Source organism: Chaetura pelagica, unplaced genomic scaffold (assembly GCF_000747805.2).
Source record: "Chaetura pelagica isolate M959 unplaced genomic scaffold, ChaPel_1.0 scaffold299, whole genome shotgun sequence".
In the NCBI taxonomy this organism is placed as follows: Eukaryota; Metazoa; Chordata; class Aves; order Apodiformes; family Apodidae; genus Chaetura; species Chaetura pelagica.
The window spans coordinates 932543-960277 of NW_009954507.1; the positions used below are offsets into that span (position 1 = coordinate 932543).

Below are 27735 nucleotides of genomic sequence, written 5' to 3' on the forward strand. Positions count from 1 at the left end.
AATCCACACTGTTCCAGGCTGGACTTCACTGATCTACCCTGGCATATCTGGCTTCCTCCATCCAAGAAGAGCTTGTCACCCTTTTGCAGCAGCACAGTTCCTGTTTGTGGTTGCTTTGTGAAACTCTTGGTGCTCTGCAATGTGATGCAGTCAATAAAAACTGACCCTTCAGAAGAATTAATTTCCCTTTGAAGCACTACAGCATTTTTACAGCTTAAGACCCCTTTCTGATTTGTAACACAGTATCTCTCTTACAGATGAAAAAAACAGAAGAAATTTAAAATCTGAAATGATAGCCTGGCTTCCACTGCCAGTTTTGCAAAAAGTGTGTAATTAAAGCTGCAAGCTAAGGGAAAAGGATCACAGCTTAGAAGGGGAACCTGTGATACTGATATGCCTGCAATCAAAGAGAAGAACATTGAGGGCAGGGAGGAGGAGGGGAAGATGAGCAGAGCACAAGCCACTCATTACCCTGGCTACACAACATCGTTTTCTTGGGGCTCCAGAGCCACGAGAGAGGATATGCACATCTCCTGTTGAAGACAGAGGCTTTGGCTCTCTTGCTTCCAGAGTGTTTTGCCATCAGCTCCTAACTGCACTGCTCCACTGGCCACCAGGTGCAGGGCAATGGGAAAAGCCCGGCACTCTGCTTCTTTGACCCTTTCTGACAATGTCTCCTCGGTGTCCTCTGCCTTCACAGATACTGGCTCCTGGTGGATCACTGCTTTTGGACTAGGTTCCTCCTAAAATGGGAATATTGGCAGGTTTTCACAAGAGGCTGGTTAACAGTCTCAGAAAGGTTACAGACAATGCAGATGGGGCAGATCTGAGAGATCTTGGCGAGCACAGTTGTAATTGTGTGCAGGAGGCTGAAAGTACATCTGGAGAGGCCCACAACCTCCATTAGGGGCACCCACATTACATGAGGGGTTAGAAGATTCAGAGGGCAGTTTGCTGAGGGTAGGAGAAACTGAAGAAAGAAACAAAATATGAAGGAAGAAGACAGGACCTCAAGAAACCACAAATGCTTTGTAACCCCCACATCTTCCTGTTTTCACTGGTAACAATCCCAAGTTTTCCACACATTCCTGTCACCTCTTGCTGTTTCTGCTTTCAGAAAGAAAATAAAAAAGTGAATTTTTTTGTAACTTACTCAATGTTAGGCAAGGGGACACTTACCAGGACAAAATGCACAGTGCAGCCTGTGACTTTGAATCCACTTTGCAGGGCTTGCTGATGGGCATTTCCATCCTTGATTGATGGGAAAAGAGAGGGGGAAGCATTCAAAATTTTCCCTGGGCATCAATGTGAGAGAAAGAAAAGAAAAACAAAATAATAATTTTGAACCAAATTTCCTTTAATATTAACAGTGAGGTTTTTTATCAGTTCAAGAGAACAGCACTGAGTACCACTCAGGACTTTAACTGGTCTCAACTGCAGTTAGAACGTAACAGGGCATGTTCACATTCAGTTTCAAAAGCAAAATATATACACAGTGTTAGAATCTCAAAGGGCACACGAGGAAGCAATGCTCTGATCTGAGGAAATCCTGCTCTTCCAGGAACACAGGTGATGGTGTGCAGGCTTTGGCCAGGCAAGCATGTTTCAGTTAAGGCCAAGGACCTTGTGCATCTGTGGATGGGCATAGTCATGTCTCTCCCCCCTCCTAGGTGACCAGCCCTCATGCTGCCAATGACAGGCTTGAAAGTGGACTTCACACTGCAGCCTGATGCAGAGCCACTGCACAGATGGAAGTGATTTTCATAGGAAACATAATTCCCAAAGGAGCCTGTCCAATTGCAATCCACATAGTAAGTGATTGACTTCTGCACTGGGCCTTAGGAGCTGGCACTTGTTGCCCAGATCCAAGAGGAAAAGAGGAGTGTGTGTTCCCCCTGCCACTGGCCTGAAGCACATCTAAAGCAAGCTCTGCCCCACAGCAGAGCCACACTCACTGGGCGTCTGCAGAGGCTGTATTTCCAGCATGCAGCACAGAGTACTGCTGTGCTGTGCTGTGCAGCCCCCCCAGGGCAGCACAGAAGGGTGAGGCATTGAGAAATCAAGTCTCCCTCACTTTTTTTTTTTTCTGAGTAACAGCTGCAAGGAGTAAGTTCAGCACAACTCCCCAGCACAGCTCCTTGAGAAATGACAGTTATGCCACTGGTTCCCTACTGCAGAGAGAACCAAACTCCTGCCCACTCTGCAGGCACTTCTCCTTCCCAGCAGGAAGGCAGACAGACCAACTCTGTGACCCTGATTTAGCCTCTGTGCTGCTCATGATGGCAGCACAAGGCATTTTGCTGCCAATGAAGAGAACCCCAGTGCAGTCCCACTGGCCAGAGTGAATGAGCACACAGGGCAGCCCCACTGATTTACATGCAGTCCTCAGTGTCAGCAAGGCTGTGGGAGATGTAACCAAAACCAAAGATCTATGACAGTGTAATTCCAGAGAGAACAAGCATCCACATTTTATTTTCTCTTTTACAGTTATGATTTCTTACCTTTCCATTTTCTCAGAAAGGGACTCGACAAAATTCTCATAAATCCTGAAAGACATATTAGTTCAACAGAGAATTCTTCAAGAACTTGGTCAATCGTGCTGTCAAATTCAGAGCGACTCCCATATAACTTATGATCAATCACCTAAAACATTAAAACTGATCAAAAGCCGTATCAAGGAAATGACTTTTTGTGAATGAGAGCAGCTACTCTGTCAACAATGAGAAAGCAAAATGAGTATTAATCCCAGGATATTTGAGGATTTTAAAGTTGCAGATTGGTATATTATTCAGGATATTTGTGATTTTTCACATTCACACATTCCTGGCAACACCCCAATCACTTGCTAGTTAATGTTGGCTGTTTCACACAAGATACTTCTAGAATGTGTAGAATATCTGCACAAAAGAGAAGTGAACTGTGAAAACAGAAATATGTGGGTAATACTGTAGAGAGAAATAAGGGGGAACATACCAGAAGATACTGACCCCTTACTCCAGAATGTCTAGCCAAAGACTAAAGTAAAAATAGTAACAACTCATCAACATCACCATCAGTTTATAGTTGCTTACTGAAAATCATGAACTTACCTAAAAAGTGAACAAATTGGCCAGACATTCTGTACAAGGGAAGGAGTCAAGTCTTGCTCTATTTCTACTCCACCTCTCAGCCCCAGCTCCCAAGCTAAGCATTGATTCCTGACTGTGTTCATGAAGATATTCAAATAAGGGTCTAACAAAGCTGTCATGCTTTTGCCTATGAAAATATCCATTAATTCTTGACATAACTGTTTTACCCAGAGATTAATCTTTATACCACCAGAAAAAAAAGGACCATGAATCTAACTCAGCTGTTGAGGAAGCTTGCTGAGAACTTCTTAATGCATGAAGAGCCCCTAGCAGTATTTATTCTGTGTGTAGCTGTACAAATATGATTAACTGCTCAAAATCACTACATTACAAGGACTAGCTCCTGGTGGGCTGCATTTGAAATCCCAAGCTGCTGAATGGTTCCAAAAGCCATGTTCTATACTTTGACAAATAGTATATGATGCTACTATCTCTCTTTATTTATGTTTATGAAACAAACCAATGCAAGTTTCTATAACACAGTGCTACTCTACTGACCACAGGTAGGAGAAGCAATGCATATGGTGCTGCTGAAAGTGACTAAGCACAACATGAGACAAAGGTCTTTCTAAGAAGGGATGAACCAAGGAGACAGCATGCTTATGTTGGTGTTAGAGCATGCCCAAAGAAGAGCAATGAAGCTGTTGAAGGGTCTGGAGCACACATCTTATGAGGAGCAGCTGAGGAAACTGGTGTTGCTTAGCCTAGAGAAAAGGAGGCTGAGGGGAGATCTTACTGCTTTCTATAATTACCTGAAAAGAGGTTGTAGCCAGGTGGGTGTTGGTCTCTTCTCCCAAGTTACAAAAGATAGAACAAGAGGAAATGGCCTCAAATTGCACTGGAGGAGGTTTAGATTAGATATTGAGAAAAAATTCTGCACTGAAAGGATTGTCAAGCACTGGCACAGGCTGCCCAGGGAAGTAGTTGAGTCAGCATCCCTGGAGGTGGCAGCTTGAAGCTGCATGGGCTACCATCTCAGACTCAAATCATCACAGCACTTGCAAGCTTGAGTCCCTTCCTAACTGTGGACTGCAGCACTCACTGAAGTGATGGGAAAGTCACAGCCTGTCCATATGGACAGTGAGCACTGTCCATAAAGCTTTCAGCTCTGCCTGTACTGATAACTTTGACAGCTTTGTGCTACATCCACTTACCCATGTAAAAAGTTTAAAGAAAACGTAAGACATTAAAGCTTACCAAGCATTTAATAAAAGACCTATGGATTCAATAGCTGTCAGTTGTTGACAACAAGGAAAGGAAATAGGTGTCTTTACCCTGGTGGGAATTCCAGCCCGGGCTGCGTTTCGTAGTTCTTCCACACCAGACTTGTTGGAGATGACAAGGACAACTTGAGCACAACTGCCTGGCTCTTTTGCATAACTGATAAGTGCAGCAAGGTTTGTACCTCCAATGAAGAGAGAGCAAACATTCATGAAATGGGTGAGCAGTTATGCCATTGAGATTTGGCTCTCAATCCTGCTTATTTAACAAAAATCTTGCTTTCAAGAACTGCACAAATAGAAGAGGTCTAAGGAATTTGTGCACTAATAAAGCTCATTTGTTAAGCAGTACAATACAACTTCTCAACTTCCAGTCAAAATGCAACCTTGGTTTTAGAAGGCTTCACAGACTTCTACTGGAAAAAGAAGGCAAGGGGTATGCACTTGCATGAGGACTGAATTCAGCCCCTCCTTTGTCAACACATTTCTCTGTGTGATGATAAATGAAAGCTCACCTGTTCCAGAGACGAGAACAGCTACTTTAACTTTGTTTTTTCTGGGCTGGTGTTGACTCTCAACAACAGTGTTATTCAGATGCTGGGGGCTGCTCAGCTGCAGAGCTTCAAGAAGGTTCTCGACTTTGATGTGAGAATCTCCTCCAAATATGTGAGAAAAAAGTTAAAATATCTTAGATTTTACTTTCCCACCTAAATTTACTTCATACAGTTTACTAATCATAAGTTTCAATTAAGAGAAAAACCCATCAGCAGTTAATTTAAGCTAGCACTTACTGAACTACAAAAACATACATTACTTGAACAAACCAACTCAAGCTAATTGTTCTTATCTCTTTTTTATTACCTTCTTGCAGAATTGTCTCCAAAGGCCTAAGTATGGCATAGTCTTTTCAAGGATTATCCCAATCTTCTATACCTGTTTTCTTCTTTCTCTCATGTTGCAAAATTAAACTAAAGTTGATGTTGACAGACCTGAGGTTGCACTGTAGCTGCCCAAACTGCTTCCCAAGCTATTTGGTTTCTAGAGGGATTCTGGCTCACGTCTTGCTGTATGTCAAACAATGAACACACCAGAGTGAAGACCTACCATCACACGTGACTGTACAGAGTTGTGGCCTACCCTCAATCTTTACACAGGATCCATGTGAGCAGGGAAGGGGTTGGAAAGGAGGCGGGCTGATTACCACCACTGTGGTAAAATATAATCAACTAAATAATGTTTGTGGCCTTACAGACAGTCATCAAAGGGATTTACTCATGTTTCAAGCAGGTACCTAAGTAAGACACTATTCAAGTACTGTCACTATGAAAAAATATGTTCATTTCTCACTGTATTTAATAATGAAATCGAGATGGAAGGTGTCAAGTAGCCTCCAGCCTAGTGAAATGACAGGAAAGAGATATGAACTACACAAACTTTACAATATGAAGTCTCCTCAGAGCCTACAGAAGTGAGGATAACTGGTACCTCTAAGGAGGTTCTGTCACATCACACAATCACACTTTAAAACAACTTAGCTTGTATCAAATTAAAAATTAAATAGGGCAGCCTAAAGTGGAAACCCCTCTGAAGTGAGACAGATGAATCTCCTATGTTGAATCAAACCATACTCTGTTTAATTGCTGTGAAGGTCTGCATTTCCTATTAGAACACCTGCTAACCTGTGTGACAGGGGGCAGCAACTTTCCCAATCAGCCAAGCTTCCTCATGTCTCTGTAGGTCCTTGAGAACATGCTGAGCCAGGTCCTTCTGCACAACCAAGACTGCACCAATCCCACAATTAAATATCTGAGCCATCTCTTCCTCAGAGAGGTTTCCCTCTTTGTAAAGCCAGCAAAAGATTTCAGGAATCTTCCAATTCAGAGCATCTGAAAAATTATTGAAAAATGCATATGATCAGCACAAATGTTTGCTCCCCATCTTTTATTATATACAATGACTATGTTATATTACAAAAGCTGAAAGAGACTAATTATTACTATTTTAAGAATACTGTCCAAGGAGGAGACTGATCCAATTTCCAGTCAAGTTGTTAGGTGCTGCTTAGCTAGAGGTTTCTAGTCATATTTTGGGAAAGTCAACTCTTCTCCAGGCTTTCTAATGAGAACATGCAGGAAATTATGGTGAATTAAAATGTATTCATCCCTCATCGGCCAGGACAATATACAGATGACTAACACACCTTCTGTAAGAGATAAGCCATGAGACAAACCACCTTCTGGCTTTTTTGGATTACTTAAGCAGATCCTGTTTTTCCATTTCAAAGAGTCAGTAATTAGCATGAGAGTGTATTATTAGTGTGTTGGTGGGCAGACTGGAATAAGGCTGAGTGGTTTACAAGTGGATGAGAAGCATGAATGGGCTTTCACAGTGACCCTACTCATGCAGGCATGGACTTAGGCTGTCTCTAGAAACCTTGATGGTGCAGAGTCCTTGTCTCAACTTTATTTTGGAAAACTAACAATTGGGCTTGTTACCTTGCCTGTGGTTCCAGGCACTGGCAAGCGAGCTGAGCATCACATTAATAAGTTGGGTTTATTTCCTTCCTTTCTAATCTCATTTTACAGAAATTCAGACAGACATATAGACATCTTCCTTCCCTCCTTCCCATCCCCACAACATTTTTGGACTCACATTAATAGGCTTTTCTTTCATTTGAACTTCTGAATACTTTGCCAAATTTTGGCTTACACAGAAAAAGGTCTACCTTACTTACAGGTGTCAGATGCTAACCTGTGATGAGGAAGCTACCACCTACCACAAAATTGCATTAAATGTGTGTTTGTGTGTGTACAAGTGCTGTGGAGCAAATCATCAAATTAGTTCACTCAACAAGCTTCACTGTTTGGCCAAAATGTCTAGTATGGAGATCTGTCTTACAGAACACACAATCTTCTAATACCCTCTTTTCCCTAGAGATGACCTGGCTTCAAACTCTCCTGAAATTTCCAATGAGAGAGTGCATCAGCTGATGCTTCACTAGACATAAGGATGTTCTTGCTTCGTCTTCAGAAAAGCATTGACTTTGGGTTGTGACTGAAGCTGAAAAGTCAAGTTCATGCAGTACATAAATTCTGACAAACAGAAACAGTTATCTTTGGTATTTACCTAGGACAGCACTGACATGTTCTGGCAGGATTCTGGAGATGCCTTCCAGCAACCCCTCCTCAGCAATGAAGGCAAAAGCCTTTACATGCCCTGAGCGAAGGACAGGCAGCAAATAGGGACTGTACATTTTTGCTGGGGTCAGCAATATATCTCCTGCAAAGAAAAGTGTCAATTCAATACATTTGTTTAAAAATTCATTAGGTGTTTAGTGGGAATGCTTCTCTGAATGGGTTCAGTTCTGCTCTTTGTGCCAGATGACCTGAGGAAGCAGCAAAAAGTGCTGACCCACTTTCCCAAAAGTAAGAACACAAGCCCACATACCTACCCTAAAGATTGACTAACCCTAACCCATTCTGAAGTAAACAGCCCTTGGCAGCACCTAGTTATGAAAATGTCTGAGCACTATTAACTTGCAGGTTTGTTTCTGAGAACAAAGATATTGTACCTAGAGTCTTGTCACCACAACTGCCAGGCGCTGGAGAGGAGTAGTGTAAGGAGGACATTAAGAGAATCTTCCTTATGATGCTAAAGCCACGGCCATGAATCCCAGAAGAGGACAGCCCAATAAGCACATCCTCCTCATCAGCTCTCTGCAGCCCCAGAAGCATCTGCCCTCGCTCCACTGCACCAACCACAAAGCCAGCCAGGTCATACTCTCCAGAAGAATACATGCCTGTCACCTCAGCCGTCTCCCTGCCTAAGTGGGAAGAGAAATCAGTCAGCATTAGCTGTAAATATTTTTTGTTGTTAACTTTATATCTCTAGCATCTCCTAAAATAAGCAACACGTCCAGGATAGCTGCAGAGACATGAAGCCTAAGCAGGGAATTCAGATATATTTTTTAAATCCTTCTTGGTTTCTTACCAAACCTCAAGACTTCAACAGAGCAAATCTTCATGAAGTTAATGAAAGAAAAATGTATATATTTTTTTTTTCCATTTCATGCTACTCTTCTGGCACCTCCTTGCTATGACTGAGTAACAGAGAGGGAATAAACAAGAACATGAAGCATCCAGTTTTGCTGTCCTTTGCTCAAGGATAAAAAAGATAGAGATAGGGAAGAGTTTAAGTCCAAATACTTGACTGTTTTTTTCCACCAAATAGAAACTTATGCCTCTGCCTAAAAAGTCTATTTCACTAGTAATTGTTTCAACATCAGAATCTTCAAATCTCAAAGGAGAGGCGTGTTCATACCTAGGAAAGCACATCCTGCATTTCTGCAAGCTTCAGCTATTCCTTCTTTGATTGTTTCAGTCACTTCAACATCAAGTTTGCCACAGGCAAAATAACTGAGGAAGAAGAGAGGCTCTGCTCCTTGAGCCAGGATGGCATTGACACACATGGCAACCAGGTCCTGACCTATGGTGTCGTGCCTCTTACACACCTGTGCAATCTGCAAAACATGATGGGAATCAGCAGTGGTGACAAAAAATAGGCAGAAGTCAGAAATTTATCAGCCAAATAAGCAGAAATCTTTTTCCTTGAAAAGAATCACAACAGAACATACAGATAACCTGGTGCATCATCTAGTTTAAAACAGGAGAAAGCAACTAATTTTCTTGCAGAGAAAAGAAAAAACTATTATTTTTTTTTTTTAACTTTAATTCAAATTCTAGCTCCAGCTGCCTGGAAATTGTCATTCTGGGTTGTTTGATTGCTTTTTTGGAATATTTTTTGGAATAACAAATCCAGAATAAGAGCTGTCTTAAAGCAATTACAGATGTCTAGGATATTCAATCTACAGAACATCCCAGCAATTTCCAAAAATGAGATAATGTTGCTCAAACATCACTGTGTGTTTTGTTTTACTTTTACCAACTAACTTCACTAGGCTACACAGCAAAACTGAAACAATTTATTAAGTACTTTTATTTTTCTCCAAGTCCACAGAGAATGAGATTCTTCACTCCCACACTACCCAAGGAGTCTCTTGGTCTCAGCTATCTCATGTCACAGACAACAATGTAGGCTTGGTCTGTAGGCTCCCTTGAAACACAGACCTTTCACAAAGGAGTAATATTTCACTCAGGAAGGCTGGTGTTTGTTTTTTACAAAGTTATTAAGGTGTTTGCATCCTACAAGTAACTAATCCTGATTCAGACATCATGGCTTCTATAAAGTGGCAACATTGACACTACTTTATTATATGCAGAGCTTTCTGCATTGTCAGGGATACACAAGAGTGGTTCTGTTTGTGTCAGCTGCTGAAGAATATGCACAGCACCAGCTCATACAGTGCAATTCAACTCGATCGGTTACCACTTCAGGGGCTGAAACAGGGTAAAGATTGCATATATATGGATTAATTTTCAAGGTAACTAACTTCCACTGACACAGCTCTATGAGTGTAGTTATACCAGTGCATAAAAGCTCAGTACAGAAAGGTAGGCAAAGGAAAAATGCAGATAAATACTGTCACTGGCTTTAAAATTGTGACAGATGAGCAACTCAACAATGTCTGAGTTTGGATTACAAGCCTGATTTCTTTCACTGGCTGGTGGATGTAGAAGTGCTATGGAAACCAGTCATCCTATGTCCTCTAATGTATTACAACATCTCCCTCCCACTGGTCTTGTAACAATTCATATAGGCATCAGCCAGCTATCTTTTGGCCAAGGAAGAGTCTGGGGAACTGTCTGTGTAAACACAGCTGGCAATATCTGTCTGCCAAGCAGTTGGAACAAAGACTCACAAGAGTCAGCACCAACCACTTCTTTATGCTCAGAGTGTCCAAGGATGTAAGACTGCAAAAGACCTTCTACACTAACATGTTTGGCCTCCTGTTGTTGCAGGAAACTGCACCATATCATCCCATTACTAAATATATAGTATAAAGACTGACTTGAAACAAGTTAGGTTGCTGTGCTTGACCAGTGAAAGGCAGCTTCGGATCTCCAACACCTCAGGTGGCTGAAAGCCTTCTTCTGATTATATATATATTATTTTGTTGTTTTTTCCTGGCTCAACTTTATGGGTTCTTGTGTAATTAGCATTCTTTATTTTTTGCCTTCTCTTCACATTTAATGTTTATCTTTTCCATCCTTCTTTTTCCCAGTGTCCTGATAAAGTTAATTGTGCTACCTCTTTGCATACAATTTATTAAGTCTGACAACTTTATAACCCCCTCTTCTCCTCTGAACTGATCTCTATCCAAGCCAATGGACCCTCTATTTTATAGCAGAAATTCTGATTCTTGGTTCCACAAGAATTCAGCTAACTATTGTATTTTACTATTATTTCATCACAAAATATCCAGCACCTCCACATTCTCAATAATATATGGCCTTCCTCAGGCCTTGCTCAAAAGATCATCTACAAAATTGAAATTACCATTGCAGTGGACTTGATATATATTTATAATGCTTAGAAGCATTATAAAGAAGGGCGCAGATGGTGCCATTGGCTCTGGCATTAAAAACAGTCTTGGCAGATAATATGAGCTTTGCTACAGTCAAGTTGCAAGTTACCTGCAGTTTAGGTCCAAGGCCTTTAGTTTGAGATACCAAGATAGGATCATCATAACCAGATGCTTTCAAGTCAAAGAAACCAGCAAAGCCTCCTACTTCTGAAGTGCCTGTGAAGTACAAACATGTCAAGGATTATTTTAAGGGAAATAAAAAAAAATCCAAAACAGTCATCAAGGCAAGTACTGCAAATTGTTTCTCGGAGAAGACACCACTGTGTCCACTGACAGAAACAGGCACAGCTTGGCACAGTATGGACCCCAAAAGTCACATATTTCATGGTGTTGTAAATAGATAATTCTGTATTTGTGACCTACAGACTGTGAATAGCAAAGATTACACATTTTACCAAACTGTTAACAGCTTGGCTTTCTTCTTTATGTAGCTACTTCAGGAAAAAAAATTGACATTTTCTTCAGTTGAGTAAAGAACGTAGTCTAAGGAGCAAATAACAAGGTCAGTGACTGTTAGCCACACTCTGATAACTGTTTGTATCTTGTGTTCATATACATAGTTGGATCATTCCTGTCCAAAACCATTCCACTAATCCAGGAGTTATTCTGTTCACTAGACTAATGTTGAAAAAGTGCAATCATCCTCATGTTAAGCCAACTATTTTTTAATTAAGTGGAGTGATGAGAAAGAAAGCTCAAATTCAATGCCAAGAATGCACTGCTTACCTCCTGGAGGAAAAAAAAAAAAAAAGTTCTGTTGCATTCAATATACTGAGGAAGTCCGAAGATTCTTCCCAGTCTTACCTGATCTGATACCACTTAAAAGTGATGTTTCCAGCTGATGAAACAGAACACCACTGGTTACAGCTTCCACACATCTCTCTTTGTATATTAGACCCCTGCAGAGAGTAAAGGCCATGCTAGCAACAGTAGTAACATTTTCTGCATAGAGCATCATGCATCACACAAATGAGAAGAACAGATAGAAAAGTCTGGACTAGCATCTACTTCTGCTGGTGCCTTTGCTTACATACAGAGACTGCTTGAGAAGCCGTACACCCCGATGGCCAATGTCCTTCCTGTAAGTGGCACCCTTGAAACGTATGGCTGCTACACCCCTGTTGGCTTCTCCCAGTGCTTTCATCAGGTCCTCCTTAACAGCAGTAACGGAGAGGACTCTGCCACCACTCGTCACCACTCTGCCATCCTTCAACGTTGTGCCAGCATGGAACACCTGCAGCCCCAACTCCTTGGCTTGCAGCAGCCCTACGAAAGCAAAAGGAATCCTCACAGTATTTTAAATCACGTGCTATGTTGGCAAAGCAGTGAAGATTGAAATCCTTGCTTCAATCAAGGCAGAACAACAATAAAGCTTCCCATCTTACCTTTCTTCTGAAAAACAGGATTACAAGTGAAGGGTATCCTACTCCACTGGCCCTAAGAGTCCCTTCTGAGACATCCAGTAGGGATACAAACCACACTGGAACAGAAATAAGGGGTCCAGGAGCCACAACAGGACATATAACTACCCTATACCAGGGCAAAGCGGTGCTAAATGTATATTTTAATTGTGAATAATTTGTGCAGTGATTTCCTGTATGAAATCACAATTCATAGCAGTTCACTGTCTGGATTCTCCTCTCCTTGATATTAAACCATTAATTATTATGTTACCTCAGCACTCCCACTGCCTACTCCACACAATTCCCTACCATGCCTGGAATCAGTGCTTTACAAACACTGCAAGTGGCTATCCAATAGCTAAAACAAATGACATATTTTATTATTTTCATTTGTCTCCATGTATTTTGCTGTGAGAGGAAAACAAAATTGTTCAGGGTTTTTTGAGGAGAGGAGAGGATAAGGAAAGAGGAGGAACTGCTGCCATCCCCTGGAATAAAGCAAAACAAAACACTGTTTTCCCCTTGCTATCACCTACACAGATTTCATAAATGAGTAAAAAGGACCTTTATACTTGGTGAAGGTACAATGTGTTACATTGCCCCAGCACTGCCATGACAAGGTCAAAGCTGAGGCCCAGTTGGCCTTGCTGCAATAGAAACTTAACCCTTTCCCATCATGTTTTAAGGAATGCTCCATAATAAAAGGTTTGTTGAGCCATTAAAAAGCGGGAATCAGTGTGAAAAACAGAAAAAAAATAAGATGACACACACAGCTCCAGAAGTTTCAGTATAATAATAAAATAATTAATTGAAAGCAATTGTTTTTACTGTTTTGTGTGATTAACAAGCAGGGGGGGGTCATACCATCAGCTAAAGTTATGAATACCAACTTGAAAAAATGACTAGTGAAAAGCAGCTCAGTAGAAGGATTTATTCTGTTATATGGTTTGGTTTTTTACAGTTACAGAAATACAGAATTTCCCAGAATATCACTGACAAAAAAAAAAACACAACAACAAAAAAACAGTGAATGAGCTGGAAGAGGAAAGTAGGTGAGGAGAACATGACAGCAGAAATTCTGACAGGGCTGAAATCCTTCTCCTTGGGTGATGTAGTGCAACTGGAGTTCTGACAAAAATAAGGTGGCCTTGATACAAGATCAGCTCTCTGAATTGCTTTACACAAAGAAAGAGTAGAGCAACAGTTCCTTCTTCTTAAATATTAAAAAAAAAAAATGTAATGGGATGTTAAAGCACAAGAATTTTAACACAAAACTCCATATTGATCTAAAGCCCACATGCCCACCTTCCCAAAAAACCTTTGAGCCCTATGAAGAAGAGGTCCTTCATAGTATTACGCAGCAATGCCCCTGGCTGGCTGGCACAAGGGAAGGAATCAAGCTGATGGTGGAGGCATGCACTGCTCCTATTTTAAAGGCCACAGGCCCTCAAGTCTCACCCTGGTCAGGTATTAGCCAAGTTCATGTGACCTCCCAGCAAGACAGCAAAGCTAGGAAAAAGCAGTCATGTGCTGACAACCCGGTGATCCATGTTTCCAGTGCAGTTTGTGGAAGTACTCTACACAGACACACCAGATTGTTCCAGGAGGATATAATGATCCATCACCTTTTTTACCTCAGCAATGAACTACAGATAGAGCTTTATAGAATGATGTAATTTGAAACATTTAGCTTCTGTGCTACTCTGGGAAGGCACACACTCCAATTAAAAGATCTTACTGAGCAGCTATCCCTTCCACAAGGACAAGGGGTGATGAATGAAGGTAGATTCTGATAGAGTGTGAGGGGTGGGATGGAGGAAAGCTGTACAGGTCTCTGGGAGAAGAGTACTATCCTGAAATACTATTCTGAAATTAAATAGTAAACAACCTACTGCAGTTACCTGTTACCTCCATGCCTTTGTCATAGTCTCCTGGGTATCCTGGGCTTGCCATAACCACACATACAGCTGTACTATTTTCTGACCAGGCTGGCATGAAGCTGCAGAGTTTGCCATCAATTGCTGCTTGAATCACTTCATAAAAATCATTTTTAAGCAGTGGAAGAATTACCTGCAGAAAAATTTCATCATGATAGAAGTTAATTTTTATTTTGCTGACTTGTTGAAATTCAACTTATGGAAAATTAAATAAAGAAATTAATATCTGTACCTGCCAAACTGGAAATACTGTATTTCCCTATACCAGTAGATTTGGAAACTATAGGTGAGCATTAATTTGCAGAATTTTTCTGTAACAGGCATAAATTTACAAACATGAGATGTGATACCATGTTGAAGGAACCTGAATTTAAGCCTCTCTCATTCTGCTTCTACACAGAAAAATAACACCTGAGGAACAGCTTTTTAACTTAAATTCTTTAACTAACAATTCACAGAAGCTGACAAGCTAAAATTTTAAGTTACCTCATACATTGTCTAAAACCTCCTCATTCAGATGTGTATGTTCCGGTAAAGGAAGACACAAATTCAAATATATCATACATATTTCCCTAAAGATAACAGTCAGAGGTAAAGGAATAAAGCATATTTTAAGTTTCCAGCATCTTTCACTCACCTGGCACTGAGGGTCACCAAACTGACATTTAAAATTTAAAATTTTCACACCATCTTTGGTAAGCATTAAACCTGTTTGGAGCACACCTGAACAGAAAGAACACAGTCAAGGAAGTTAATATAACTGTTTCTTTTTCAAGAACTCCTTTAAATGCAAACACTATTTTGGAATGATGGATGCATTTCTGTAAGGAATTAGGAATAGGGATTCTGCAAGCAGTTATACACAAGCATCAATAATTCCACAAAAAACCAACAAGTGGTTAACAACAACCTGAGGAATATTGTATCACATTTTATATGGAATACAATGAAAAGCAACCCCCCTGCATCAGAAAGTTGGATTCTGCCTTCTGTTACAGCCTTCTAATTGCAGGTCTTCAGAGATTAGAAGGAACTGACAGGATGAAGAAAACAGTTCCTGTAAAACTCCATTCATTATGCTGACATTGTGATTTTCTTACCAGTAGGTGCACTTTGTTATGCATAGAGATGTATAACTTTGTATTTGAGGCAAAAATAACAAACCAAAATTCACTACTGCTGCTAACAGCCAAGAACAAACAAAAACTTATTTAAGTTGGCACGCTGGGATTTCTACGCAACATACATATATGCATGTGGTGATCTCCAGCAGGCCTTTCACTGTATAATCAGAAAACCAATCCCCAGAAAACAGCAAGTGTTGAAAATGTACACCCCAAAAAGCATCAGATCCTTCAGCATCATCCTGAAAATGCTCAACACCCACTACATTATTACTGTGGATTTGGGCATCGTAAAAAAGTTACCAAATAGCAGCAAATATGTCACAGATCGGAACCCAACCCTTTACATGTATGTGATCTTGTCAGTCTACAGTATCAAGAGCAGCCACTGGCATTAAGTAACAGCTGTGAGCATCACCTTCCTTTTCCAAAACAGCCTCAGGACAAAGATTTTATGAAAACTTACATTGCTGTACATAGGAGTGACAAGGCAAGTGAACTTAAGTATGTATTGTACCTCCAACTACAGAATCTGATTGCAACCATTTAAATAAAAATATTTAACCAAGATACAGTATGTTTGATGGAGAAAAGAGGAAAATTCTTCCCAACAAATGAGGAGCTAAAAAACAAACCAATGAGGCTTAATAATGCACGAGAATTAACTTTTTGGGGTTTTTTTACAAATATTATTTGGAATTCAAAAGCAATCCCTAACAATGAAACTGATATTGATGTGACTTTGCCTTGGTTTTCAATTGAATGCTTACTTACCTACATATGATGTTCCTTCTTGTCTCATACTATCAACAACATGCTGAAGGATAGCATCATTGATTTTCTCTAGAAGAACTTCTGGAACCTGAAGACAAACATCAAACTGAGTGAGACAGTGATGCCACTTGCTGGACTAGCTCATAGGACCTGGAAGGACTTGGGGTTAGTAAACACCTCAGCTGTGTTTTCTGCTCTCCCACCTACAACCCAGTGTGCTCCTTCCATTTGGGTGCCACTGTCTGAAGAACAGATACGCTGATGCCCTCCCTCCCAAGATTTTTTGTTCAGTTCTCTCTTTAGAGGGCCCAACTTTACAGAGGTTTGAGACACTGGCCAACATGGGCTATATGTAGGAAGACTGTTTATGTACTTAGAGGAAAACACTAATAATGTCCTTGCGCAGCGTATTTAGAACAATGCAGTCAGCTTGAAGAGTCAACAATAAACCATGTTGAAGACACAAAGACTCTAGGAACATGGAGAATTTTGTAGGGACATTTCAAGTGATGCTAAGAGGAGCAGAGAAACACCAAGTTTAGAAATAACAGAAAAATTAAACCCCAAGTTTAAAAGGAAGAAAAAGGTTAACACTACATTTAGGAATAATGGAAATGGTAAAGAAGCTCAGAAAAAAAAAGAAAAGTAAAAAAATAAACACCAACTTCAGAAACATTTAAAAAGATAAAAGACTATTCATCAGAACACCATCTCACTAAATCCATAAAAATGACTATAGAACTTTGAGCCCCGTGTTGTGCTTACACAAGGAAAGCATCAATCAATTCCAGAGGAAATCTGGGCTATGTGATAGAAACAAGACTGGGCTCTAAAGGAGGTATATTAACCACAGATATGATCAGACTTATTGTAGGCTGAAGAGAAGGACTGCTATACCTGAGGAACAGGGCAATAAGCTCCCATCCCTCCAGTGTTTGGACCTTGGTCACCATCCAGTAGTCGTTTGTGGGCCTGGGCTGGAGGCATTGAGGCAACAGTGACACCATCCGTGAAGCACAAGCACTGTTAAGAGAGGCACATAACAAAGAAACAGTGACAATGTTCTGTCGTAAGGGAAGTTAACACTGCTGGTCACATGCTGAGGCTGAGTTCTGCCAAAAAAAAAAAAATGTAGGAACCAAAGCTAGAAAGCACAGTTAACTTATTGTGCTGCAAGCCCACCAACCTGAAGGATTCATTGAGCTCTCTTTTTTAAATAAACAAGAGAAACAGTAGCCCTCATAACAATTTCTTTCTGATTAATTCAATCTTAACCTATGGGTCACACGGACATATGCTTACCTTAAGACATGTGAATAGTCTTCATTGATTGACAGAATTATTCAGACGGTTCAAGTTAAAACCATGTATTTGCAGATCTGGGGCCTGAATGAGTATCCAGTGCAGGACAAACCTTGCACAAATGACACGTTTTAAGTTTTCATGTGGCATATACTACACATGCTTAAGTTTCATCCTTCCACTGAGTAGTAATCCACGGTAAGGAAAGGGCTAAAATATGTACTAAACATTAACACAAAATCATCGGTGTAACAAGAATTACCAAGAGTAAGTCCACACAAGCATGTTTTAGATCAGCATAGGAAAATGATCTTTTTTTCACCTAAAAAGACAACCATAATTGCAATTTTATGGCTAATGTAGAAGAAAATTTCACTAATAACATGCATCAATTTGTATGAATTAAGTACGAAACAAATTGCTTAGCTTGCATATTTATCTATGTAAGTGCAAATAAATTTTAAAAAACCTATCTGAAACAATTAACTTTTGTGTTTATGCAAAGAGCATAGCAACAATTCCAAATAGCACATAACCACACCACCAATCACATACAGAAAGTTCCTCCCCTTGAAGAAGTTCTTCAATAACAACCATTTCTCCAAAGGTTCTGTCCTGTAGAAAAATAAATACATTTCTCTGGTTAGGAAACATGCTACCTAATGGCTAAATCTTCTCTTTATTTTCTTTTCACAGAAGAAGACAAACAAACAAAAAACCCCAATGTACATGAAAAGTACTAGCTCTTTTGAATTCTAGAACATTGAGCAGAGCAAATAGAATCTCATTTGGAGATAAGCAAGAGACATTGAAATGTGCCTTGTTAGACCCTTGGAGCCAAAGAAGAATTGAAAAGTTGGAGGGGCAGGGCAGCAGGACTCAGTGCTGGAAGGAGAGTTCAGTCTCAAACTCCACAAAACCCTGCTGACTGCCCACTGTCTAGGGCAAATAGAAGGAATCTCAGGATGATACCCAGAGAAAAATCTTTAGCCAAATGGGCAAGTTTCTCCTGAAAATACTTCACAGAATCATAGAATTACCGTGGTTGGAAAAGACCTTCAAAATCATTGAGTCCAACTGTTACCCTAACACTGACAAGTTCTTAACTAAACCATATTCCTAAGTAGTATGTTTATATGACTCCTAAATACCTCCAGGGAATGTGACTCCACCACTGCCCTGGGCAGCCTGTTCCAATGCCTGATAACCCTTTTGATGAAGAAATTCTTCCTAACTTCCAATCTAAACCTCTAAACTTGAGGCCATTTCCTCTTGTTCTACTCTTGTCACTTCATTGAACAGACCAATCCCCACCTCTTCACAACCTCCTTTCAGGTAGTTGTAGAGAGCAGTAAGGTCTCCCCTCAGCTTCCTTTTCTCTAGGCTAAACAACACCAGTTCCCTCAGCTGCTCCTTGTAAGACATAAGCTCCAAACCCTTTATCAGCTTTGTTGCCCTTCTCTGGACACACTCTAGTAGCTCAATGTCCTTTTTGTAGTGAGGGGCCCAAAACTGAACAGGGTACTCAAAGTGCAGCCTCATCACTGCCGAGTACAAGGGCAAGATCACTTGCTTTCTATGGCTGAAATTGCAAACTGACACACTACAGAACACCAATAATTGGATTCCCACTGATTAATTAAAGATTTATCCACCTGCATAATCTCTTGGACAGCTCTGCAGGCTTCCTCTTTGCTGGCTGCAATGGTCACTTCTTTTCTAGCAGCAGGGCCCCTCGCCCGTACAACTCGTGCAGGAAAGTCTGTGCTTTAAATGAGAGCAAAAGTGAGATTCAGGCTTTCCTACTGCATCCAGTGAAATAATACTTTTTAAGCTGAATGTCTCCTCTGTTCTTCCTCTTTCTTTTCTGAACAGTTGAAGAACAGCACTTCAGAAAAATACACTCCCTGCTAGCCCATCCTGTCACAGAGCTGAATGTGCTCTTATAGTCCTCAGCACAGAACTGTGAACCACGAATCCATGAATTCTCTTGGTTCTGACACCAACTCCATGTATGTCCTTGGACAAGTTACTGAAATGTAACACCTCACAGTTTCTTCCTCTTTCTCCTGAGTTGGATTAGTATTTCATTCCCATCATAGGTTTGGAAAGGTGAATTAATTGATGATTTATAGTTTCCTAACACCAGATTACAGTATATAATCTTATAAATCACTATGGAAGTTCTCTTTAGGGTTGTAAGGTTAAGGCTGAGTTAGGTCTTCCACGTAAAGGATATGTCAGAACTAGTGTATTAACACTGTATCCCCAGAATTGTTCCACTTACTCTTAAACACAAACTAAATCTAGAATTAAAAAAAAAAAAAAAAGGAAAAAAACAGCATAACATTAACACATTTTAACTACACTTTCTCCATTCACCTCTCTCCAGTTTGTGGACAAATAAAATGTCCCTTTTAAAGGGCACACTACTAGCCTGTTTTCTGAAACAGCACTTCATTCCTCCTTTCCACATTATTATTTACATCAGGATAAATCTCAACCCTAGATTTATACAAGCAGCCAAAGAAGGCTCACACAAAGCTCCCTTTCTGCACAACCTGAGTCTCATGCATGCCCTCAGATATAAAAGTTGCTGTCCTGCTTCTCCACATGGCAGTAATACAGCCCAAATGCTGTTACAGAGCAAAATCAGAAAAAAAGGTTGTCTTTATTTAAAAAACTAAAAAGTTCCACTGGATTATACCACACGTAGCACGTGACAGCAAAGACAAGAAGTCCATGAAACCAGCACGCAGCCACAGACCAGCGTAGCGGAACACAGCAGCTGCTGTGAGACTGGACCAAAATAGCCACAGTGGTAAGTTACCCTCCTAAAGGATCCCCAGTGACTTCAGAGGCATGACTGCTCAAAGCAATTGAAGAGAGATGCAGTTACGTTTCTCTCTCCATGTAAGAGAGATACTATTTAGCCTTGAAGAAATACGAGTATCCTCCTTAAGTTATGAGTGTTTGACCAGTCCCTCCCACATCACTCCACAGACAGTATTTTGGTGGTGTCTGTTGGAGTACAAATTATTCTTACCCCTACAGAAAGATTTATTGAAACATTTTTTATCTGTCACAGTTTTGTGTTGTTGTTTGGGTTTTTTTGTCTTTTAAATGGCTAACTAGCATCCTGAAGAAGCTGATCAAAGCAAAGAGGAGCTGTGTACTGTAAACAGAAAAATCAACCAGTTTAAATTCCCAACACCTTCACCATCTGTCTCTAATTACAAAACTGATTAATGTCAAAGCTCCAAGAAGACCAAGAGTTGAAAATTTACCTAGTTCTAGGTAGCCATGATGGGTGAAGGCCTAATGCATAGAAAACTTGACGGAAGAGTTTCCAGTATCAAACTATTTACCTGATAATAAACCTACAAGCTTCCTGGGGATTGGTGAAGGCTTTCCATTTTGCTGTTGGAATCCCATGCCGATCCAGAAAGGCTTTGGCAAAACTAGTGTTGGATGCCAGCTGGGCTGCTTTTTCATATGGTCCAAAGCACCTGACTCCAGCTGCTCTCAAGTTGTCAATGATGCCTCATTATCAAAACCACCAAAAGAACCAAGTCATCTCATCAGAAACATCAAACCATTTTGAGAAAAAGAAAACCATATAGCCATTCCAGCAGTCAGTTACACTTCTCCTTGTCTCAAACAGCTAATTCATCCTTAAAATAAGATTCTGCATATCCAATGACCTGTTTAATAATTTAATCTTAAGAGGTCTTTAGCTCTTTACATTACTAAGCACTGCCAGAGTTACCAACCATGACTAGTTAGGACTGTCTGGTGCTTCTGTTTCCTATTTGAGACACAGAGATCTTACTGTACCACACTACAGTAACACTCCTTATGGTCTGGCTACTCCTGCATACAGCAACAATGTCAGAACTATTTCAAGAAAAAACTTTATATAAAGGGAAACAGCAGAAGACACAAGAGGACTTGTAACTGTTACTGATTCTTGAATGTTATTTTCCCTGTTGATTTCTAACATACAAAAAATGACACACTGTTATGAAGCCAAATGTTTTAAGTGACTAGTTTACATTTATGACATAATCCAGAATTTCTTGCTTTTCAGTTTAATTAATTTAGTGTGTCCTAAGATCTGGAAGAGAAAATTTTAAAGCAGAATTCAAGGTGTTTATTTTTACTGTCAAGTTAATTTATTTCAGCCTTACCAGCTGCCAAAAGAGCTTCTTGTCCAACTAACACAAGTCCAATGTTATGATCTTTGCAGAACTGGATAACAATAGAGTGATTGCTCACTAAAACAGCTGAAAAGGAAAAGGAAATATAATTAAGTTACCATTGTAAAGCCTAAATAAGGGTGGAGCAATGTCATTGCTCCACCATGATTAAAATAATGAAACAGACCATGAAGGGCAAAGTAATACAAGCAATATGATAATAGCAGAGACCAGAATGAACAGTGAACATTTCTAATTTGCATGACTGGTTTTTTTCTACATCCTCGTACTTACTAAATGTGGTTAATTTGCTATATGTAATAAATACAAACTTTTAAAAAGTGCTTATCGCAACAGAGTAAAAACTGTAAAAAAAACCCCCATAAATTCATAAGGAAACTAAATTTCAACATTTGAGCAAAGATTTACTCAATGTCAATGCATGATGTAACTAAATTTATCTAAGCAGCCTGGGCAGGCACCAGGGATGCTTCTAACCAGAGGTAATAACTTTGAGCCTTCTATTCCTCTGTTTACTTTTGGTAAAATCCATCAGTGAATTCAAGCATAACAGAGGGAGGAAAGAGATAAGGTGTAGAAATACAGTCTCATATAAGCCTTTTAAAAAGCTAGGCTAAAAATAGCGGTAGTATGAAGTTCTACTAGGCAGTTCTAGAATTCAGAAACAAAGCATACAGGAAAAAAATAAATATGTGCCTAAAATAATTTGTGGTACCAGTAAAGAAAAGCACAACTGTTACCTCCTATCAACTCAATGCAAATGTGGTCAGTTTTGTTTCAGTTCTGATACCCCTATTACTGATTGCTTGGCATAATGTTCTCTATTTTCCCCCTTTTTACCTGAATTGGAGATTTTTCCATTGTCAGCTGTTCCTGCATTTCCTGGAGCAACAAACACTTGTTTTACATGGGGAGACTGGGCCAGCTTCCAGGCCAGTGCATGTTCTCTCCCCCCACTGCCAATCACCAGCACTCGATCAGCCATTAGCCTGTGCAAACCCAGAATTGTAATACATAGTACTATTCATTTAGTTCACAAACCCATATAAAAATAAACAAAAATATATAAATTGTATCCCTCACTTCTAATTGGTAAGTAACATGAATCCAGTTCATATTAGAAAGGCATCTTGTAAGACCTCCAAACAAAGGGACTGTACCAGTAGTGTCACCACATGGATGCATCATTCACACTTTGGTCTAAATACTGACAGCAATTGAATTACTAAGAATTTTTCCTACTTGTTTCACCATAGTCAAGATTTTCTCTCTTAAGTAACCAGGCTGAAATGATCTCGTCATGACTAGGTCTCATCAAGTCTTTTGCACAGCTGCACAGGACAGGACAGAAAGTTTCATACAAAAGTTCTAGGTAACCTACCAGATAACTATATTTCCAACTGAACACTGTGGTAAATCTAGCAACTTTTATGAGCGTAAACATCCTCAGTAATAAATGGCAAAGACAGTTTTCAGGGCAGATTTTATGCTTTGACAATTGCTAAGAGAGTAACTTCAGCAGAACAGCACACTCAATAAAAGAACAACTGTTAATTTCACTAGCACACTGACATTTACAACAGTACCTCAATAATATTTCTAGGCAAATTATTTTTTATTTATTTCAGAAAGGTTATCATACTCCACATAGGTCACATCTGCAAACTTAATTTTTCCCTATGTGCTGAATGTGGACAAATGTCAGAAAGAAATCACACTCCAGAACATGACCTTTAAGGAAGATGCTAATGGCATAAACCAGTCCTTACTCAGGAAATAGATAATAAATTAAAGGTACCATAAAACACCAGCTTTACAAGCAACATGTCAGCAGTCCCTTCCCAAGAAATCATAAACATTGGTCTGAGTTCATTACACAGTTTCTAAAGGCAAACAGAAGCTATACTGAGGTATAATATTTCAGAAAAGATGTTTGTAGAACTGTGACAAATCCATAAACATGTTTTTACTATTTGTTTCTGAGACAGTACTTAGATGTCTTAACATAATAACAATAAAATTTAATTATATATATTTTCATAATTATCAAGTTGTCCAAATGCAATGTGAGTACTTCAAGAACCCAGTCTCTGGGGATTACAGACCACTGTGGATTAATTAAAAGACTAATTTTAAGTCTTAGGTACTCCACTCAAGGCATATAAACACAGACCGTATGCTTAATGCGCTATCAATTGCCAGAGTGATTTCTTGGCAAGAGACTTTTCTAAGTTTTATACTGTGTAACTATCCAATATGTCAGACTTTGCCTTTCCTTATGTCACTGCTTGACAAATAATTCAGGAGTCACTAGGAAGTTGCCCTGAACTTCAAAGTAAAGGGCTACAGTTGCTCCATTTCTAACATAAAGACATCAACATGCTCTCAACATAGCTTCATTAGGCATTGTGGCCCAACTGTTATTAATAAAAAGCAAAGTGTTTTTAAGAGCAAAATTACTTTTTCCCTTAAATATAATTTCACAATTCACTGAATTTTTCAAAGGCAGATTAAAGTTCCTGATTGAGAAGAGAGTGAAACCAAGCAGTGCCTCCTTGCCCTGTAGAAAAAAAAGCATATTTCTATTCCACATCATATTGAGAACACTAAAAACATTTTTTCAAAGCAATTCAAACAGGTGCAGGGAGGAAGCTGGTAAAACACTTGGTCCTAGAGGAAAGGCTGTATAGAGGGACATCTCACTTGAATCATCTTCCCTTACCTTGTCAGACCCTGTTGTTTGTTCACACAAAAGGCTTGAGGAGTCCTCCAGATGTATTTGAGTTCTTCCTGAGCTCCTGCTTCCGATCCAAATGATTTCTGATCTCTAAAAGGCAGGGATAAGGGTGAGAGGGTCAAAGAAGCTGACAGACCTGCATGCTGCCCTGTCCCCCTTTATCCTGTCTGACAGGACCATCCCCAGCAAGATCCCCTTAATGCCACCCGCCCTTCAAAACAGACCTACTCACAGTCTTCAGCAGCATGGACCATTCCCCCTCCTTCCACTTTTCATTAGCTAACAACCAAAACAACTCCTCCCCACCAATCAGTCCTACAATGCTAACAGCATTGAATGCTAAAAAAAAAAAAAAAAAAAAAAGCTACAATGTGATATCAAAAAGCTGAGATCGTTTTTCAATGCCCACGTTAAGAGCAATTTAATATCTTCTGACAAGAATATCAAAGACAACCTGTAAAAATAAAACCTAGTTTCATGGTCTATAGCTAAACAGAAACACTCCAGTTAATACCTTTATGCATTAATCCCAGAAAGTTATTATTTGCAATTGAACATACCCTTAGATGTATATATAAATGTTATTTTAGTATCTAGCACATGCTTGAATTGAGCCCCCCCCCAATTACTACTTTTTTTTTTTTTTTACCTTTTAAAGACATTTAATGCAAGCAGTGTCAGAGATGACAGGTGTATGATGTGTTATTTTAGTCTCCACTGGTTCCCACACCATCTTCTTCAACAACCTAATCCTTTCATGATAGTCGTTTGGTTAACTTTTGCCAAGCTTGCAACATTAACACTTCACTGGAAACCGAATTAATGTACTCCAACATAGCACTGAGCAGTATCTCAGTGTCTTAAGAGCACGCAATGAAAAATAAAACCAGACATTAATAGAAACACAAGCCATTCCTTTCACACCACCAGAACAATCTTTAAAGGAAATGTGCAAAGTTTGTTTAAAACTTCTGTGGAATTAACAGCTCGTGTACTGTTGGACACACGGTGTACTTAAACCTCCCAGTTCAAGGAGACAGACATGCCTCCTACATTAGTCCTAAGCATCGCTAACTTAGTATCAGTAGACTGCCTGCCTTAGATTTGCAAACTCATAGTTCTACATCTTCTACCCATGACCGAACAGCAAACCACCACAAGGAAAGAAGAGTCCTATTTCTTTTAAGATGGTAAGATTTCTCTTTCTTTCGCAACAGTTTCTGGAACTTCGTCTTGTAATCAAGAGGCTGTGACGATTTAAGTCAGAAACAGAAACTGTGCAGCCCTGAAATGTCTTCTGCTAGGCTGCTGGCCAGAAGAAGGTAATTTCAACTTGCATTCATTCCAGAGGGTCTGTTTGCATTGCAATTATTTGAGCAAATTGTTTTCTTAGATGATGAAGTGAATATACAGCAGGGAAAGACAATATGAACAGAAACTTCCAATATAAAAATCTGTTTGTTTGTTTTTTAATAATAGATGCTGGTATTCAGGGAGGCAATGAACTGCTATTTGTCTTCCATCTGCTGGGCCTTTAAATGCTTCTGAGTCCTGTTTTCCAGGCTAAGGTTGAGAACTGTTTCTTGGAGCTTGGTTAGCTTAAGTTTACATTCCCACACAGCCACATGTGGAGACCAAAGGAAAACCCAGCAGGCACTACCCACTCTACATACAGGTTGGGAGCTCTGGCACTCTGCGGGTCTCATGCAGCCTTTTCAGAGCAGGCCCACCTGATAAGACATAGGATATTTGTTAGTAAATTTAGTAGAACTGTAGCCTAATAAAAATGTACTAAAATAATGAATTTGCTATACTAAGGGTTGCTTTGTGAAACTATCAGTCAACTATGCCAAGCATCCTGCAGGTTGTGAGAACGTCAAGCCTTCTAAGAACCTGTGGCTCCTGCAGATGTTGATTCTGAGCCACCTGGGCAATCTACCAGGGGAGACTGGAGACAGGACCAGGAGGAGAGACAGGACAAAGGACTAGAATCAACAAAGACCCCCACAGGAGACCCTCAAGCATGCATCATGACAAAGACAGCCAATTCCAGGAAATAAAATGACTATGTAAAAGAATTCTGGGAACTCACTGACATGGAACTGAACATGACTGGTTTTGGTGTGTATGAGTTGGGGTGTTTCACTGGAGCACTCATGCTGGAGAATCCCCAGCTTTGCAATAAAGAAAGCCTGCAGAGTAACAGCTTGTTTGTTGTTATTGGGTCTTAATCTCGGAATCCTTACCCAGCCCCACCTGCCTCCCACTTGGGTGAGGAGTGTTAGAAGGCGAGGGGATTTGGAAGCTTTACACAAACCGTGCGACAGCCCAGGGCGCCGGGACAGACCCCGCGCCTGCCCGGCTAACCCCTGCAGGGGCGGCTGTTCCCCCCGCCCACCATGCCCACCTCCCAGGCCACAGCTCCACAATTTGTCTTCCATCTGCTGGGCCTTTAAATGCTTCTGAGTCCTGTTTTCCAGGCTAAGGTTGAGAACTGTTTCTTGGAGCTTGGTTAGCTTAAGTTTACATTCCCACACAGCCACATGTGGAGACCAAAGGAAAACCCAGCAGGCACTACCCACTCTACATACAGGTTGGGAGCTCTGGCACTCTGCGGGTCTCATGCAGCCTTTTCAGAGCAGGCCCACCTGATAAGACATAGGATATTTGTTAGTAAATTTAGTAGAACTGTAGCCTAATAAAAATGTACTAAAATAATGAATTTGCTATACTAAGGGTTGCTTTGTGAAACTATCGGTCAACTATGCCAAGCATCCTGCAGGTTGTGAGAACGTCAAGCCTTCTAAGAACCTGTGGCTCCTGCAGATGTTGATTCTGAGCCACCTGGGCAATCTACCAGGGGAGACTGGAGACAGGACCAGGAGGAGAGACAGGACAAAGGACTAGAATCAACAAAGACCCCCACAGGAGACCCTCAAGCATGCATCATGACAAAGACAGCCAATTCCAGGAAATAAAATGACTATGTAAAAGAATTCTGGGAACTCACTGACATGGAACTGAACATGACTGGTTTTGGTGTGTATGAGTTGGGGTGTTTCACTGGAGCACTCATGCTGGAGAATCCCCAGCTTTGCAATAAAGAAAGCCTGCAGAGTAACAGCTTGTTTGTTGTTATTGGGTCTTAATCTCGGAATCCTTACCCAGCCCCACCTGCCTCCCACTTGGGTGAGGAGTGTTAGAAGGCGAGGGGATTTGGAAGCTTTACACAAACCGTGCGACAGCCCAGGGCGCCGGGACAGACCCCGCGCCTGCCCGGCTAACCCCTGCAGGGGCGGCTGTTCCCCCCGCCCACCATGCCCACCTCCCAGGCCACAGCTCCACA

The 27735-nt window shown here is 40.4% G+C and overlaps 1 protein-coding gene across 1 annotated transcript; it reads right to left on the minus strand.

The window, feature by feature from the left end:
- Nucleotides 1-476: 476 nt before the first annotated feature.
- LOC104395018 (trifunctional purine biosynthetic protein adenosine-3-like) lies at nt 477-22637 on the minus strand. Its single transcript, XM_010004684.1, has 21 exons — nt 22493-22637; nt 21623-21718; nt 20801-20975; nt 19088-19199; nt 17988-18047; nt 17028-17153; nt 16131-16218; nt 14870-14955; nt 14197-14365; nt 11927-12158; nt 11697-11791; nt 10942-11048; nt 8669-8867; nt 7920-8171; nt 7475-7627; nt 6028-6234; nt 4864-5004; nt 4403-4533; nt 2502-2643; nt 1180-1295; nt 477-743 (listed from the first exon to the last, which is right to left on the minus strand). Exons 1-21 carry the CDS (start codon nt 22635-22637, stop codon nt 477-479), a joined length of 3099 nt encoding a protein of 1032 aa, XP_010002986.1.
- Between the last annotated feature and the right edge of the window lie 5098 nt (nt 22638-27735).